This window comes from Hippopotamus amphibius, chromosome 1 (genome assembly GCF_030028045.1).
Source record: "Hippopotamus amphibius kiboko isolate mHipAmp2 chromosome 1, mHipAmp2.hap2, whole genome shotgun sequence".
Taxonomy (NCBI): Eukaryota; Metazoa; Chordata; class Mammalia; order Artiodactyla; family Hippopotamidae; genus Hippopotamus; species Hippopotamus amphibius.
The window spans coordinates 206,704,981-206,719,512 of NC_080186.1; the positions used below are offsets into that span (position 1 = coordinate 206,704,981).

Below are 14,532 nucleotides of genomic sequence, written 5' to 3' on the forward strand. Positions count from 1 at the left end.
TGAATAATTATCAGCTTATTAACCTTAATAGTTTAAATTGAGTACTTATCAGACATTGTTATAAGTGCTTTATTTGTATTAACTCACCCTCACAATTCTGAGGTATGTTACTGTTATTGACTTTTTTTTTTAACTCGTTAGAGTAGTTAAATAACTGGACCAGGATTACACACTGAATGTGGTAGAGCCATTTAGTGAGAAAATTAGGCTATTTAATAATGAACTCAAAAAATTGAAGTTAGGGTTAATGTGGCTTCAGCTTATTTAATATCTTGTTTTACAATTTTGGGAACTAATTGCAAATGGTACTAGTTAAACAGCTGGTCACATAACATCAAGATCATTCTAGTTAATCAGAATAACAGATGTTTTATTTATGTTTATATTTATGTAATCATCCGTGAATGCATGCTCTGTGTCTGTGTTTAGGTAAAAGTAGAGGGTTTTCTGCCTGAACTTTAGGTACTCTCAGGAGGTTAATGCAAACCACTGGGATTGATGAACTCTCAGTTTTCTTTTTATTTCAATATTTGATTGAGATGCATGTATATAATTACATTATTGAATACAGAAAGAGGATTATAATACTTGAGTTAAATGTATAGCCAAGAATATGTATAATTTGTTTTTTTGTTGAGTATGTATATATTAATATCCCAATAACTATCTTAAAAGTCTCTCAATTTGTGTTAGCTATTTATTACAAGAACCTCTTAAAGAAAGAACATTTGAATGTCACTTGGCTGTTTGCTGTGAATGAGTTCCCTGGGGGAAGCCTGTATGAGTGTGGGCAGGCATGGAGAATTAGAACATTTACTTTAACTTTTGTTAATAAAAACTGAAAACCTTTAGATAAACAGATATTTGTCTGTCTATTCCATCCATTTCTCTGCTGTCCTTCCAGAAAGTTATTTAAAAAGCTCAACTGAGTGACTTTAGAGGGGAGGAGGGGGGGCCTACAGAGTAGGAATTCTGCAGCCACTTTAGGGTAAATCTTTCAGACTAATGTTCAGAAGCTATTACAACAAAAACTAAAGCAGTTAAAATAACTTGAAGGCAAATTAAGCGTGTGTTAAATTAAGTTGAAGCAGATTAATTTACCCAATTATAAAAGAATTTGGAATTTTTGCTGTCACCTCATAGAGATGTAAGTTTGGTTTGTTTTGACATTTTAAATAAGTCTTACTTTGAGTGGTATTTTATTTTTAAAACATTTTTCCTGTAAATTCTGATTAAAAGTATCCTCAGGTGTTACATTTTACAACTAAAATTTTCCCAAAGCAATGTAGATCATTTCATTATGTGCCAGTGAGAACATAGGAAATATTTTAGTACATGATATAATTTTACATTTTTAGGAGGCCTTGTACAAAATGATGTTGATATTTTAGACTGCTGTCTGGCAGAAGTAAACCAGAATATCTGAGAAGAAATGGAGATGGAATCATACTTACTTTCAGACAGTGCTAATTTTAATGTCAGCCCTTTAAGGATGGAATAGTTTGTTGAAGGAGTATGGCTGTATGGAAAAGTGACAGGCATGAGCTTTTCTTGCAGGAGTAGAAGAGAGAATAAAAAGTATATTTAATTTATTATTTTAATCTACAGTAACTCACAAAATTACTAATCCTCCACTAGAAGAATGGTTAAGAAGTGTGACATAAAGTTCAACTCTCTTGCTTCACAGGAATGAATATAAGTAAATCTGTAGTACTCTACATCAACTTGTATTCTAAAGCTAAAATATTATAGCTTAGATTCTTTTAAGAAAATCGTGATTTATAATTTCTGTAAAAGCTAATCAGCTAAAGAAATACCAACTCATTTTGCAATCGTGTATTTTTTAACAACAATTTAAATAATTTTTGGTAATCATTTCAGGTTTACTTTAATTATTTGATTTATGAGGTTTTAAAATTTAGTTTTGGGTGCCAACATTCTTGATCTGTTTCCTGCATTTTTAGATTTTCATATTTGCAAACCTGACATTGTAAATTATCAAACAGAATACCATCTAGCATGTTTGAAGTTAATTATAGATAAAGCCTCCTAAGCTGTTTATGAAAGTTTAAGTAAAACTTTCTTTCTTAAACCTTTATTTTTCAGCATTGCATTACTTTCCAGAATACCAATGGCTGGTGGATTTCACAGTGGCTGCTACAGTTGTGTATCTAGTAACTGAAGTCTACTATAGTTTTATGAAGCCCACACAGGAAATGAATATCAGCTTAGTCTGGTGCCTGCTTGTTTTGTCTTTTGCAATGTATCCTTCAAAACATCATTAATATTAATTTATGAATTTGTTTTCCTTTTACAGCTAACACCATTAGATCTCATCTCTCATTTTAAAAGGATTTTAGATCATTAGAGAATTTTTTGTTGTTGAAATACTCTTTATTTAGTTGAAAAAAAATTTTCAAAATAGAAGTAAATAGTTTAAAAAGTGAAATACAAGGAAAGAGACCAGTTCCCTGCCTTTCCTTCCCTGTCTGGCTCATGTCACAGGAGAGCCACTTTTACCTCTTTAGGTATTTCCTTTGAGATATCCTTCCATATGTTTAAATATTATGTAATAATGGTATTTCTTTACTTTAAAATTTTAATTTTATTGCACCTTTCCCCCCCTTCCTTTTCCTTCCCTCTTTCCTTTCCAGATACGAAGGAGACAACTTTTTACTTAAATCAGTAGTTGGTTTTAATTACACCTGTGAAAATATTATTTATAGTTAAGCATTGTAGTGTCTTGTTACCCTCCTTGAACAATTTTCTATTCCTGTGGTATAGGAGCTAAACTCTTCTACAGAATTCTAAACCTTGGTAGTTCAGATATATCATTTCTTTCTTTCTATTTATTTATGTATTTATTTATTTTATAAATTTATTTATTTACTTATTGGCTGTGTTGGGTCTTTGTTGCTGCACGTGGGCTTTCTTTAGTTGTGAGCAGGGGCTACTCTTCATTGTGGTGCGTGGGCTTCTCATTGCCGTGGCTTCTCTTGTTGTGGAGCATGGCTCTAGGCTCGTGGGCTTCAGTAGTTGTGGCACATGGGCTCAATAGTTGTGGCTCATGGGCTCTAGAGCACAGGCTCAAGTAGTTGTGGAGCACGGGCCTAGTTGCTCTGTGGCATGCGGGATCTTCCCGGACCAGGCGTTGAACCCGTTTCCCCTGCATTGGCAGGTGGATTCTTAACCACTGCGCCACCAGGGAAGTCCCTCTTTCTTTTTTTTTTTAAATTGAAGTATAGTTGATCTACAATATTGTATTAGTTTCAAATGTACAGCATAGTGATTTGGTATTTTTACAGATTATACTTTATTAATAAAGTTATTACAAGATAATGGCTATGATTCCCTGTGCTGTACAATATACCCTTGTTGCTTATCTATTTTATACATAGTAGTTTGTATCTCTTAATCCCATACCTCCAATTTGATCCTCCTCCCTCTTGCTCTTAGCATATGCCTCCCCTTCCCTTACTCACACTGACCCTCCAGAAGCTTTTTCTCTTTTACCAGAATCCTTATGGTATTCTGAAACTTCATCATTATCTGTGTTAAGTTCTAGGTTTAGCTTTTAAACTGGAAACTCATTTCCTTTAACACTGGGCAATATTTTTGTTTTATTTTTTAAAATATTGTATTGAAATTAAACATTTTCTCTTACATTTCCACTTGCCCAGGGGCAACTTTTTCTAGCTCCTTTCTGTTTGATATTTATTTCCATATTTCCATATGCATACAAGGCCACTGCTTGATTTTAATTTTAGGCTTTAACTATTGTCATTTCACTCTGAAAATGAGGACTAAGCACATCTGCCTGGGTTGTCACCTGCCATTGATCATTTCCCATTCACCCCACCTTCTGACTATAGTAATGTCATATTTTAGGAAAATATTCATTATTTATATTATGATCATGTAAACACTATTCACAGATAAGTACTTTCCTTTTCATTTGCATTCTTTTGTTTGTACATATTGTTAATTCAACTGCAGACTCTCTCAATGTATTCAGAAGCATCAGGTGGTATGTCAGTTTCATCTTCCTGCAGAGAGTTCTTCAGGAGCCCTCAGATAGGCCCTGGCCTGGGTTGGTTAACCCTCCCAACTGTTGCACAGCTGTTCCCCTGGAAGCACCAGTTATTGTCTTCTTAGGGATTTTTACATCTCTCAGACTGGGGCTCTTTTTGTTATATTCCACTTCTGCCTCTTGCTTAGTTTACTTTCTTATTTTGGTGGAGCATATGCTCCAGTATTATCTTCAGAAAGTCTGTGTGGGAAGTGCATTTTTTGTGACTTCATGCACCTGAAAATATTTTTATCCTCCCTGAAAATTAATTGATCCTTTGAGAATTGATTTCTAGGTTTTACATCATTCTCTTGATAATTTTGAAGGCATTATTTTATTGTCTTTGAAATACTATTCTTGCTCTTCAAGGATTCCAGTTGCCATTCTGATTTATGATTTTTCGTATGTCGTTTTTTTCCCCTGTATGGAATCTTTACTATTTTTTCTTTGGCTACCTGGTATTTTTATGAAGATATGAAATTTTATGAAGATATGCCTTCTCCTGAGGGTTCTGTTTTCATCCATTGTGTTGGGACTTCACCAATCTGGAAACTCGTATTCGTGACTTCTAGAAATTTTTCTTGAATTATTTTATTTGTGATTTCCTTTTCTTCATTTTCTGTATTTCTGAATGCTTATTGTTCAGATATTAGATCTCCTAGACTGGTTCTCTAAGATGTTTATCTACTTTCTCTCCAAAAATGTTTATATTTTTGTATTTTAATTTTCTAGGATTTTTTTCCCAACCTTTCCAACCCTTTAATTGAATTTTTGTTTTTAATTTCTGTAATTTTTAATTTTCAAGTCTTGTTTTTCTTCTGTTTCCATCCCCCATCCCCTATGGAATCATAGTTGTTTCAAGATTACAGTATCTTCTCACGTGTATCTGAGATATTGGTAGATTTTGTAAAAGTTTTCCTTCTACCAAGCATCTTTTTATTTGGAGTTGATTTTAGTTTCTTTTGGTCGCTGTCTTTCATGTTAAAGACTTAGAGAGATCTGGTGATCCACATTTGCCTGTTCTTATTTAAGTGTGAGGCAGTAAAAGGCTGAATGGAAGCTCTGAGCATTTGGTGAGGCAAGTTGTTGAATCATCTTGATAGTCCAGAGATGATCTTTTTTTTACTCTCTCCAAAGCATAAATCTCTATTTAGACTTTTTTTAGGAGGGAACAGTTTGAACTGGTTACTTTTTAAAAGTACTTCCTTTTAGTAGTACTTAGTTTTACTGTCTCCTGCTACTTCCAACACATGTATTTACACTTTCACCCCAATGTAGATCATTATTTGGCCTCTGACCAGTTCCTTATTCTTTCTGGGATTTCTGCAGGTTGCATCTTGACTTTCTGATTGAGCTTCTTAATTCTCTTCAGTCATTTACCACTTAGCTGCCTGCTTTCTGCTTCAGATTTTTACTACTTTTTCTCTTCCTGTTCAATGTATTTCTGTACTTAAAAGCAAATTCCTTTACCGGCATTTTGATGGGGATTAAGGAGAGGCCAAAAGTAAGTGGAGTTCTCCAGTCCATTCTCTGTATCTGGTTTGGGAGGGGGCGGGGGGTGAAGGGGAAGCTGAGACGAAGCGAGAGAGTAGCACAGACATATATATACTACCAACTGTAAAATAGTCAGTGGGAAGTTGTTGTATAACAAAGGGAGTCCAACTCGAGGATGGAAGATGCCTTAGAGGACTGGGGCGGGGAGGGTGGGGGGGACTCGAGGTTGGGGGGAGTCAAGGAAGGGAGGGAATACGGGGATATGTGTATAAAAACAGATGATTGAACTTGGTGTACCCCCCCCAAAAAATAATAAATAAATAAATAAATTAAATAAAATAAAAAAGATTTATCCCAATTTCAGAGATAAGTGTGAGAAAAAAAAAAAAAAGTAAGTGGGTATGCTCAGTGTGCTATTTTTATCCAGAAGTATTATATTATCTCTTTGGTAAGATTCTCTATTTTCTGTCTTCCTTTTTAGCAACTCTGGTTAGTGAGATGTTGAATTTCTTTTAATGATTCTTTAATTTTTATCTCCCCCTTTCCGTTTATTTTGTACTGTTTTCTTAATTTTTCTCTTAATTTTCTCTTTTAACCCTTATCATTTTTTTGACTTTTTCTTTGAAAATTCTGTTTTCATAGCACTCTTGTGTCATAGATGTATAATATCTTTTTATTTTTAAGAATATTAGGGGCTTCCTAGGTGGTGCGGTGGTTAAGAATCCGCCTGCCAATGCAGGGGACATGGGTTCGATCCCTGCTCCAGGAAGATCCCACATGCCGTGGAGCAACTAAGCCCATGTGCCAGAACTATTGAGCCTGCGCTTTAGAGCCCATGAGCCACAGCTATTGAGCCCATGTGCCACAGCTACTGAAGCCCACGTGCCTAGAGCCCATGCTCTGCAGCAAGAGAAGCCATGGCAATGAGGAGCCCATGCACCACAACAAAGAGTAGCCCCACTTGCCGCAACTAGAGGAAGCCCATGTGCAGCAACAAAGACCCAACACAGCCAATAAATAAATAAATTTAAAAAAAAGAATATTAATAGCTTTTAAGTTTAAATTTGCACCTTGCATTGTTTATTTTCTGAGCCTCCCACCTCCCCCTTTTTTGTTTTTAATTACTACCATGTTGAAGATTGTTCTTGAATGTCGTGTGCTCTTTGTGTATCTGTGTATATTCAAGAAGGAGGTGTTAAAAATCAAAAGTTTTGTGCAAGTGACTGGAGCTTGTTGATTGGTGGACTTTTTAGTGGATGATTGAGTGGAGCCCTGGCAGTATCCTTCCGGAACCTCTAAATTTCAGTGTCTGCTGGTTATTGGGCTTATTGTTTTCTCTAGAGAAGAACTGTCCATTCTCCCATTTGTGGGATCTAAGTCTGACAACCAGTTTTATGAGAGCTGATTGGGTAAGAAGGCTCAGAGACTCAGCATTCAGTTTGCAGGCATTAATTTAAATGCATGTCTGAATCCTCCCCCTCCTCCTTGTTTTCAGCTCTTCACTGTCATCCTAAGTTTTGCATAATACCCCTAAGCCCCATCTTCTCTGGTTTAATATCCTGTTTTTTTAAAAAAATTATTTATTTATTTACTTACTTACTTACTTATTGGCTGCCTTGGGTCTTTGCTGCTGCGCACGGGCCCTTTCCAGGTGCAGAGAGCCGGGTCCACTCCTCACTGTGGTGAGCGGGCCTCCCACTGCGGTGGCTTTTCCCGCTGTGGAGCACAGGCTCTAGGCACCCAGGCTTCAGTAGTTGCAGCACACGGGCTCAACAGTTGCCGTTCATGGGCTCCAGAGAGCAGGCTCAATAGTTGTGCACGGGCTCAGCCGCTTTGTGGCACGTGGGATCCCCCTGGAGCAGGGATCGAACCTGCATCCCCTGCACTGGCAGGCAGACTCCCAACCACTACACCACCTAGGAAGTCCTAATATCTTTAAAAATTAATTTTTCTGGGTTCTGCCAGAATTGGGGAAAAGCCGTCATCTAACCTCTATGATTAGGCAAGACTGAAGAATTTCTATGCTGGAATACTGGGAAGTCTAATACACTAATATAGACATTCAGCCAATCATCTTATTTTCATACATTTTGCAACCCTACCTTCAGAGTCTCTTCTGTCGCCGATTCCTGACTTTTGTACCATGTGTTGTGAATAAATTGGCTCTCTTCTCACTGTGTTCCTCACCTTGTAGATCCAGCATAGTAGAGAAAACCGAAATCTACAGCAGTTACTGCTTGTCCATCTACTTAATGTCTTCCAAAATGTGTTGAAATTTTTTTCTACTGTCATCTCTTTTTCCTATTCTTTGTTTCGGGGAGTTTTACTTTCCTTCCTGTGTGGTTTATTTAGTCAGATTTTTGGAGTAAGCAGAATTAATACATGTCTTACATCTTTTATTTTCAACCAGAGACCACTGAAACTTCTTTTAAAGCTGTTAGTGGATACCACTTAAAATGTATATAATTTGACATTCAACCCCACTGTGCTATCTCTCTGTTGACTCTTTTGGGTTGATGTAGGTATAATTTAGACTAGAAGAGCCAGAACAAAGCCTTAAGAGTTGATATCTTCACAGGGTTTATATTGTACTGGGTAGAAGTACTGACACTGCGTGTCAGTTGAGAAATACCCCAGATATTCAGTGTTGTACTTATTCAAGAGCAGATTAAATTCAAGGATTTAAAATATTACTATTTAGTTCTATACTATTAAATATGTGAAAATATTTAGCCAGAATAAAGACCATCCCTAGACAAGTCATATGAAACACTAAAAATATTTTAACTTGATAATTAGCACCAGCTGAATATGTCTTGTTACTTTTTTCATAGAGTTTTTATGTTCTCTGAAATATTGTTTATTATGGAATATTCTTGTTTTTGCTCCATTTTGTTAATGGTTTGTAGCTATGATGTATTTATGTAGAAATGCATATCTTGATACCCAGTTTTATTTACTGTGATACAGCCCTTATAATACCTAGTTACCAGAGAAATTAGAAAAACGTACTTCTTAATAGCTACTCAAATTATTGTTTATGTGAATAAATTTTTATCTTTCATTTCACTCAGTAATGCCTAATAATGTGAGAGCAAAGGTCCTAAACAATCTTCAGCACTGAACTGGCTCTGCTTAGTTTTAAGTAGCACACTCGTGAAAGGCACCAAACAATAGCATCCCTGCGGGAATCTAGTAGCTGGCTGTCTCTCCATCCCAGAGAAGACAGAAAGTGGTGAAGGGCTTTATAATCCAAGCTATTTTCTGCCAACTTTGACCCTCCACAAAGGGGGTAGGAAAGAAGAAGGAAAGTAGAATTGTGTGTATGATTTTCCTTCGAACTTGTAGCATGTGAGAAAATGACCTGCTCCCTTCAGTGGCATTCAGGAAACCAGAATTAAATGCCCGATATTCAGATTAACACCAAGGAGGAGTCTGTTAATAGCCTATCTTTTATCTTAGTTATAACATATCTAGTGTGCCTTTCACACCCTATGAACAGTCTAGCTGCAGTGACCTCTGTCTGGCTTCTCTTTATTTTCTTATTGTATGTGCCTACTTATTAGTCAAACACGTCTCCATTGATTACATAGGACAATGGCTCCACTTAATTCCAGAGTCACACATACATCAGTTGATTCAGAAATTCTCTGCAGTTGTTACTGATGAAATGTCCTTTGTTAAAGCGGTCCCCAAATTAGACACATATAACTTAAATATGTTGGTTCACTTCAAAGTGGGGAAGAAAATTATTTTATTTTTGCGGTCATTTTCACCCCCATCAGTTTTATTTGACATTCTTGTGTCAGATAACAATTAAAATTTTTACAGAATCTTGAAAATTTTAAAAGCATGATTTTTTAAAACGTGACACTAAAATCTTGAACCCTGGAACCTAAAACTGATCCATCCCTTGACATCAGCTCTGCTTTCTGCTTCAGCTGAGTTGTACATGCATCTGAGCTATCACAACTGCTTCCAGTCTTACTCCCAAACCCACACTAATTCTCAGCTCTACTCTCTTGCCCATTTGTAATTCTAACCACCTATTTGTCCAAGTCTGTGTGTTCCAGTTCCATTTATGCCAAGTTACATGGTATATAGAAGATAAGGGGTAAAGAAAGCCTTATAAAGAGGATGGAGCAGCTGCAGTAATTGTCTTTCCTGTATGATGGCCCATAAAGTCTTAGAGTCACTGGAAAAATGTCTACTGATTTCATAGTATGAAGCATGTAATTTTCATTTATGAATAAAGGAAAAGTAAAAAGGTAAAAATGGTGCTTGCAAAAAAAATCCAGAGATCCTTTGGTGGAAGTAAAACTTTTAAAAATTAAAATATTCTACAATTGATGGATTTTTTTTAAAAAAAAGAATCTTTTCTTTATGAATAAGCTGTATCGCAGAGTAATATTGAGTCAATTACGTGAATTTGAGTGAGAAGAAAGCTATTCTACAAAGAATGATAAAGCTTCTCAGTAGTCCTATTATATTTGGTTAAAGGACTGGATCATTAGTCACATTTCCACAGTGCTTGTATTTTACAATGTGGATGGTTTAAGGTACAAAACCCTATTATGTGTGTTTTTAAGGCTATGTTTTAAAATTTTAATTTGCCTTGGTTGCCAGACATGCAAATTTTATACAAAGCAGAAAGTTGTGAATGGTTTAAATTGAAATAAATTCTAAGGTTTTCTGTGTTAAATATGCAGTTCTATATGTAGATTTGTAAATTAAAGGTCTACAAATTAAATACTGTATTTGTTTGCTGTAGGAAATAAACTACGGCAAAGTAGTGCGACTTAGTCACCACTTCTGAATTCCTTAAACAATTCCAAATTACTGTATTCTTTACAAAAATGTTCTGCTTTTAGATTTAATAAGAAAAACGAAACACTAAATCCTGAAGTGAACTGCATAAGATATCATGTTTCATAGGGAGAAAGAAACAGAGTCAAAGCTGTTGAATCTGAGCCAAGGTACTTGTTTTGTCTTGAAAATTTGTACATAGTATGTTGTGTCAAAACTTGATTCTTTAACAGACTTTTGGAGATCTGTGACATTAATGCTGTCAGATTATTCACCTTTCTGGTCAGAAACCTAGCATTACATAGGGAACTTCCGAGGGAGATAGGACTTTTTCTGTTTATTAAATTATAGTTAAGTATGACATTTTTTGCTTTTTAGCTAGGAAATGATAATTTTCCTTCTCAATCTAAAAATATAAGGGTAACTGATTATTTTGCTTTATTTTAATCAGAAGATTTGTTAGTAGTTTTTTGTTTGTTTGCTTTTATTTTTTAATAAAGCCTGTGTTTTTATGCTTTCAAAAATCTTTGGCCATCATTTCTTTCCATAGTAGGTTGAGCCTGGCTGTAAGCTGTTTTGTGGGACGGGTTTTAAAGTTGCATAATAGTTTTTGGCTTATATCTGAGAGAATTTTAGGTTTTCTTTCTTTTCTCTTTAACTAAAATAAAGTATTGAACCTCTCTCTCCAAGAAAATATGAAAAAATGTTTTAGTTAAAAGTTATCCAATTTTTTTTTTTTAACATTTGAAGACAGGATCAGATTATTTTTAAAAGGATTTTATTTGTAACTCATGAGGATTACTTTATTGTTAGTTTTTAATGTCCGTTCTGTAGCAGATTCTTGGTATAGTTTCTAGGTTTCTCTGCAGCAAGAATGCAAAGTATTATGTGTTTTGAGTATTTTGTTTGCCTTCTCTTATGGAAAACTAGACATGGTAGGTTTAATCGCTTGAATAAAGAAAAAGGGGTTTTTTTTTTTTTTTAATTGGTAGTTACAAAAACAGTATAATTCACAGATTAGAAAAACTTGCAGTTTACATGGAAATTGCTTAGTTGAGTGGAAATGTGATTTGTTTTAAAAAGGTAATCATACCTTTTGTAAAAAATTTTGAGAAATGTCTGTGAAAACCTCTGTGTTTATTCCTTAGGATACTATATGTTAGATTTGTGTATTGGCAAAAAAATTGGCAGCATTTCTTATCAGAATATGATTTCTTTGTATATCTTTCCTTCTCAAAAGAGCATTTATAAAATATCTTTGAATAATTTCAAGATGTTAGGGTGTAGAGGACATTTTCTTAATCTGAGAATTGGGTCTTTAAAGCAATATAAGTATAAATTAAGTTTAAACATGGTAGTGTTTTGACATGTAAATGTTATTAAAGTTGTTATTCTAGATTAGAGAAATTTGCCAGTTTTAGAACTAAAAATTAGGCCTGTTCACTGTTTGAAAGCTCTTATCTCCAGTTCAAAGATAAATATATTTAAAATATTTTCCTACCAATTAAATCAACAAGGGGGAGAATTATTAAAGAAAAAGAAAATGACTGTTTACATCAGTGGTTTTGCATTTATAGTTTTGAATATTTACTAATATAATATTCTTTATGAAAATCTAATGTACAGGATGACCTATGAAAGTAATAATAGTGAGATAAAGGTAGGGAGAAGCATTTACTCAAGAGAAGGTACTTGGCCATTATTTCCATTAAGTCATAAATAAGTAAATGTTATATTTTTACCTAGTAAGTGTTTTCTGTAATACATGTACTGATAGAAGCCTAATTTGGTATTATCATAATGTTATTTACATTATTGTGTTGTGTTTATGTACAAAAGGGTTAAAAATAACTATATCTGATTTACTTGGAAATTGTGGACAATTTGAGAAGAAAGATCAGATTCAAAGGAAATAGTTCTTAGATAAATTTTATTTTCGAAAGCCATTTCTATAGTATTTCAGGTGTAATTTATTATTTATTTTCCTATATGAATAACTAATTGTTAATAAGCATATTCATGGGATTAGAGAAGAAAAGGATTTTTCTTCCTTACTTAGAAACAATTTGTTATATAAGTATTAGAGAAATTTGATAAGTGTCTCAACAAGAAACTTTGTTAATCTCTTGGCTAGTACAGAAAGTCTATAAATGATCTCAAAAGAAAGTTACCACAGATGTTAGTGAGGAACTACATGTGGTACCCTAATGTATATATTTCTCGTCCCTTTAAAAAAAGCCAGATTTATATTCTGATATGTCTAATGCTAACAAAAGTCTGTCTTCTTTTTAGGAGGTTTTTGTTTAGTCTACTGCCATATAATACTGTTTGGGTCTGTTATATATTAATCGAATAAAATACACTTTGCTCTAAAAGTTTGGTAGAATGAGCAGTTGAGTTTTGAGTTGAAACATAATGAAACATCTACAAAATAAAATCCCAGGGTAGACCAGTTGCTTCAGCGAATCTTTGTGTAACTCTTGGCCAGTATCTTCTTGACAGAGAGTGAACTGCTAAGAGTTGTTGCTGGAAAATACTCAGACTTTTTTATTTTGTAGGGAATGTATAGTTATTAGAAAAGCTGCCTATTTACTTCTCAATAAAATAGGTCAGATACTTGTTCTGTTCTGTTCTGGGTGTATGTATGTCAGATCTTTGCCAGTGAAGGACTTAGGACCTTATTGAAATCTTAAGGTTTTTATGATCATGGTGTTTAACAAGCATGGGAAGCTTTTCTAACAGTTGATTAATGTTAATCATAAACATTTTACTATTTTAATTCATAGGACATGGAAATAATCTCAGTGTGTGTGTGTTTTACATGGTGAATTTGTGTGTCATTTAGGTTCTGTTAAACTCTAGGACATAATGTACTTTTTTCCAGAGTGGGGGTACATTGTAGATCAAGATTTTATCAAAATCTAGATTGAATTTTCCAAAATGTTTACTTTGATTAAATGCTATGACTATGTTTTTTGTATTGACAAAAATTACTAAAAGTGTTGTATTAAAAACCAAGAGTCCCCTTCCCTACCCTCTTGCCACTTCTTCTGGTCTTGTTTTAGTTGTTTATTCTGGCTTAAAATTTTTTTTCATATATAATGCTTATACTATTGACACTTAATTCATCACTTGTAATAACTGAGTGTTTTTCTTAAACTGTCATCCTCTGCTTTCTCTTTTTTATGTTCTTAATATAGTTTACTTTACAATTTTTGGTGAAATCAGTTATTCAATGATTATTATAGCTATATATTGTTCATATGTGAGCATTATAAGGTATTATATCTTTTTTTTGCAGTTTTTCAATTAATAATTTTAAAAATTTACTTATTTTTTCTATGTGTTTAGTATTAATTCCAGTAGCTTTTTGGTATAGTTATTTCACAGTATCACTTATTATTTGTGTTAGTTTCTCATCCCTCCCACCCCCCACCCCCCCCCTCCAGTGGAGGTACCCTTCCCAGAGACCGCAGTTCTCTGGCTTTTATCTAGACCGGTTGACCTTCAGGCTTGCCACACAACTATCATCCTCGGACTTATTTTTGTTGTCATCCTAGGAATTCCCTTTGCCTTTCTCCGAAGTTTAATTTCCCATTTCCACAAATCAGTGTTTTTCCTCTTTCTTGGTTTGTTCAAATGTTTTGGTGGAGCTTTCTGCACATGTGAGGTAACCAGTTTTGGGCTTTGCAGTTTTGAAAGTGTCTTAATTCTCTGCTCTCATTTATTTAATTGGTATTTTGACTGAATAGTGATTTCTAGGTTGTCAGTATTTTTCTTCATAATCTTGAAGACATTGCTCTGTTGTCCTCAATGTCAAAAGTTGCTGTTAAGAAGTAGAATGTTACAATGTTTTATCTTTCACATGTGACTTATTTTGCTTTATTTCTCTTTTCAGAAAGTTTTTTTATAATCTTTTCTTTATTTGTCTGGTTTTTGAAGGTTTATGATCATGTGCTGTGTTGAGAATCTTTTTACATTCTTTGTGCTGGGCTTTTGATAGTCTCTTTTAATTTAGAAACTTCAAGTTTGGAAATTATCTTGTATTATGTCTTTGATAGTTTCTTCCCTTCTGAAATCGTCCTATCCCCTGTTCTCTTTCTCTCTGTCATTTTGTTAGTCAGATATTGTGCCTCATGGGTTGATCATCTCATTTTATTACC

At 34.3% G+C, this 14,532-nt stretch overlaps 1 protein-coding gene across 14 annotated transcripts in view; it reads left to right on the forward strand.

Annotated features, from left to right (window-relative positions):
• The window catches only part of TMEM161B (transmembrane protein 161B), a 68,576-nt gene that overhangs the window by 35,020 nt on the left and 19,024 nt on the right, over window positions 1–14,532 (forward strand). For 11 of the 14 annotated variants that reach the window (XR_009054360.1, XM_057739698.1, XM_057739623.1 and 8 more), the window contains one exon: window positions 2,107–2,263. The exons of 2 other annotated variants lie outside the window; for them this stretch is intronic. Coding sequence is in view for 10 of the 12 variants with exons in the window: in XM_057739623.1 (XP_057595606.1) it covers window positions 2,107–2,263 (157 nt within the window). In the remaining 2 variants the exon portion in view is untranslated. Of the gene's footprint in view, window positions 1–2,106; window positions 2,264–9,930; window positions 10,540–14,532 lie in introns of those variants that run through there. One more of the 14 variants, XM_057739704.1, reaches the window with a different exon arrangement.